This window comes from Sphaerodactylus townsendi, linkage group LG09 (assembly GCF_021028975.2).
Source record: "Sphaerodactylus townsendi isolate TG3544 linkage group LG09, MPM_Stown_v2.3, whole genome shotgun sequence".
Lineage (NCBI taxonomy): Eukaryota > Metazoa > Chordata > Lepidosauria > Squamata > Sphaerodactylidae > Sphaerodactylus > Sphaerodactylus townsendi.
The window spans coordinates 18,036,880-18,039,137 of record NC_059433.1 but is presented as its reverse complement, the minus strand read 5'-3'; the positions used below and the strand labels follow the sequence as shown (position 1 = coordinate 18,039,137).

At 87.5% G+C, this 2,258-nt stretch overlaps 1 protein-coding gene across 1 annotated transcript; it reads left to right on the top strand.

The window, feature by feature from the left end:
- Positions 1 to 431: 431 nt before the first annotated feature.
- On the top strand, positions 432 to 1,931 carry LOC125438983 (basic proline-rich protein-like; the record flags this gene model as incomplete). Its single annotated transcript, XM_048507768.1, has 1 exon — positions 432 to 1,931. A coding segment is annotated over one exon (1,500 nt), but the record flags the coding sequence as incomplete, so codon positions are not given.
- Between the last annotated feature and the right edge of the window lie 327 nt (positions 1,932 to 2,258).

Sequence of the window (2,258 nt, the reverse complement as noted above, 5' to 3'; positions counted from 1 at the left end):
CCCCCCCACCCCCCCCCCCCCCCACCCCCCCCCCCCCCCACCCCCCCCCCCCCCCACCCCCCCCCCCCCCCACCCCCCCCCCCCCCCACCCCCCCCCCCCCCCACCCCCCCCCCCCCCCACCCCCCCCCCCCCCCACCCCCCCCCCCCCCCACCCCCCCCCCCCCCCACCCCCCCCCCCCCCCACCCCCCCCCCCCCCCACCCCCCCCCCCCCCCACCCCCCCCCCCCCCCACCCCCCCCCCCCCCCACCCCCCCCCCCCCCCACCCCCCCCCCCCCCCACCCCCCCCCCCCCCCACCCCCCCCCCCCCCCACCCCCCCCCCCCCCCACCCCCCCCCCCCCCCACCCCCCCCCCCCCCCACCCCCCCCCCCCCCCACCCCCCCCCCCCCCCACCCCCCCCCCCCCCCACCCCCCCCCCCCCCCACCCCCCCCCCCCCCCACCCCCCCCCCCCCCCACCCCCCCCCCCCCCCACCCCCCCCCCCCCCCACCCCCCCCCCCCCCCACCCCCCCCCCCCCCCACCCCCCCCCCCCCCCACCCCCCCCCCCCCCCACCCCCCCCCCCCCCCACCCCCCCCCCCCCCCACCCCCCCCCCCCCCCACCCCCCCCCCCCCCCACCCCCCCCCCCCCCCACCCCCCCCCCCCCCCACCCCCCCCCCCCCCCACCCCCCCCCCCCCCCACCCCCCCCCCCCCCCACCCCCCCCCCCCCCCACCCCCCCCCCCCCCCACCCCCCCCCCCCCCCACCCCCCCCCCCCCCCACCCCCCCCCCCCCCCACCCCCCCCCCCCCCCACCCCCCCCCCCCCCCACCCCCCCCCCCCCCCACCCCCCCCCCCCCCCACCCCCCCCCCCCCCCACCCCCCCCCCCCCCCACCCCCCCCCCCCCCCACCCCCCCCCCCCCCCACCCCCCCCCCCCCCCACCCCCCCCCCCCCCCACCCCCCCCCCCCCCCACCCCCCCCCCCCCCCACCCCCCCCCCCCCCCACCCCCCCCCCCCCCCACCCCCCCCCCCCCCCACCCCCCCCCCCCCCCACCCCCCCCCCCCCCCACCCCCCCCCCCCCCCACCCCCCCCCCCCCCCACCCCCCCCCCCCCCCACCCCCCCCCCCCCCCACCCCCCCCCCCCCCCACCCCCCCCCCCCCCCACCCCCCCCCCCCCCCACCCCCCCCCCCCCCCACCCCCCCCCCCCCCCACCCCCCCCCCCCCCCACCCCCCCCCCCCCCCACCCCCCCCCCCCCCCACCCCCCCCCCCCCCCACCCCCCCCCCCCCCCACCCCCCCCCCCCCCCACCCCCCCCCCCCCCCACCCCCCCCCCCCCCCACCCCCCCCCCCCCCCACCCCCCCCCCCCCCCACCCCCCCCCCCCCCCACCCCCCCCCCCCCCCACCCCCCCCCCCCCCCACCCCCCCCCCCCCCCACCCCCCCCCCCCCCCACCCCCCCCCCCCCCCACCCCCCCCCCCCCCCACCCCCCCCCCCCCCCACCCCCCCCCCCCCCCACCCCCCCCCCCCCCCACCCCCCCCCCCCCCCACCCCCCCCCCCCCCCACCCCCCCCCCCCCCCACCCCCCCCCCCCCCCACCCCCCCCCCCCCCCACCCCCCCCCCCCCCCACCCCCCCCCCCCCCCACCCCCCCCCCCCCCCACCCCCCCCCCCCCCCACCCCCCCCCCCCCCCACCCCCCCCCCCCCCCACCCCCCCCCCCCCCCACCCCCCCCCCCCCCCACCCCCCCCCCCCCCCACCCCCCCCCCCCCCCACCCCCCCCCCCCCCCACCCCCCCCCCCCCCCACCCCCCCCCCCCCCCACCCCCCCCCCCCCCCACCCCCCCCCCCCCCCACCCCCCCCCCCCCCCACCCCCCCCCCCCCCCACCCCCCCCCCCCCCCACCCCCCCCCCCCCCCACCCCCCCCCCCCCCCACCCCCCCCCCCCCCCACCCCCCCCCCCCCCCACCCCCCCCCCCCCCCAAGCAGAAGGCCATTGCTTTCACATCCTGCATGTGAGCTCCCAATGGCACCTGGTGGGCCACTGCGAGTAGCAGAGAGCTGGACTAGATGGACTCTGGTCTGATCCAGCTGGCTTGTTCTTATGTTCTTATGATCTTATAGGCTGGCCTTGTTTCTGAGTAAACCCTCCTAGGGTCGTGATTCACCCGTTCAAAGTGTTGCACGATTGCTTCACAAAGCTTACTCCTGAGTAACGTGTGCCTTGGATCAAACTGCTTTTTTCTAAACTAAAACCTCAATATTAAGGTTAAATTGCCATG